The sequence below is a fragment of the Pyrgilauda ruficollis genome, unplaced genomic scaffold, assembly GCF_017590135.1.
Source record: "Pyrgilauda ruficollis isolate IOZ18807 unplaced genomic scaffold, ASM1759013v1 scaffold5501, whole genome shotgun sequence".
NCBI lineage: Eukaryota > Metazoa > Chordata > Aves > Passeriformes > Passeridae > Pyrgilauda > Pyrgilauda ruficollis.
In genome coordinates this window covers 1-1,026 of record NW_024527158.1, presented here as the reverse complement: position 1 = coordinate 1,026, position 1,026 = coordinate 1, and the positions used below count along the sequence as shown (strand labels likewise).

At 39.8% G+C, this 1,026-nt stretch overlaps 1 protein-coding gene across 1 annotated transcript; it reads right to left on the bottom strand.

The window, feature by feature from the left end:
* Positions 1-153: 153 nt before the first annotated feature.
* LOC121361035 (SEC23-interacting protein-like) lies at positions 154-1,007 on the bottom strand (the record flags this gene model as incomplete). Its single annotated transcript, XM_041481337.1, has 2 exons — positions 154-373; positions 818-1,007. Coding segments are annotated over 2 exons (357 nt in total), but the record flags the coding sequence as incomplete, so codon positions are not given.
* Between the last annotated feature and the right edge of the window lie 19 nt (positions 1,008-1,026).

Below are 1,026 nucleotides of genomic sequence, written 5' to 3'. Positions count from 1 at the left end.
TATTATATATAATATTGCAAATTTGCAATATTATTGCCAATATTATTATTGCAGATTTGTTCACTGTGTGCTAACAGAGAATTTTCCTTTGAAATAGGATTATCAAATAGTGACATGCAAGCACTACATCCTGAGTCTGACACTCCTGGACAATCACATATACTGTGTCCCCTAAGCACAATTTCTGGAATCACAGATATCTCCCCTTACCAGTAGCACAGGTGACTCTGCAAAGCAAACAGGTACTCATTGAAGCTTTCTATTGGTTTCTCTTGTAGAACATAATCAATGCGACGCCCTCCATTCAGCATCCCAACCTTCACTGAAACATCTTCGTCTTTTGGAGGGTCTGGACTTTCAGTGATCTTCTCAGCTAAAATCAAAGAGTTTCACATTTAAACTATTTTCAAGCACAGCCTGCTTGACTATAATTAAGCAATATTACCCATTTTTTCGCTGTAATTTCCAAGTGTTTGTGATAAGACAATAATAACCTGAACTGCCCAGCACGATTCAGAAAGGGTACTGAACTATAGGCTTACTTCTCTCCTAACAGTTTAAACAGTTTTCTTAACAAGTAACTGCTGAGTGATTTCTCCCTGAACTCACTCCAACCCACAAAGCTTTCATTGTAATTTCTCTCCCATACCCAGCTGAGGAGGAGAGTGACAGAGCAGCTTTGGCGGGAACCTGACATTTAGCAGAAACCTCTTTAACAGGGTCAGGAAAATCAATAGCAAACAGTCACTGAGACACTCAAGTGTCAACTTATTTGAGACAAGTAAGCTACAGAAAAACCAATAATGTGTCCATGTACCTTCCACCACTTGCTTTTCTTCCTCCTCTTTAATTTGGTTAGCTACTTTCTCCAGCTCTGCTTGCAGCTGGGTTGAAGATGTATGAGCACGTGCAAACTCATTAAGGGTCTGCCACGCACTCTTCAAAGAGCTAATAAAGCCCTGCTTCAGATCAGATCCCATACGAGACAGAGAGTCTTTCAGCTCTAAGAAAGAGAAAAAAAAAAAA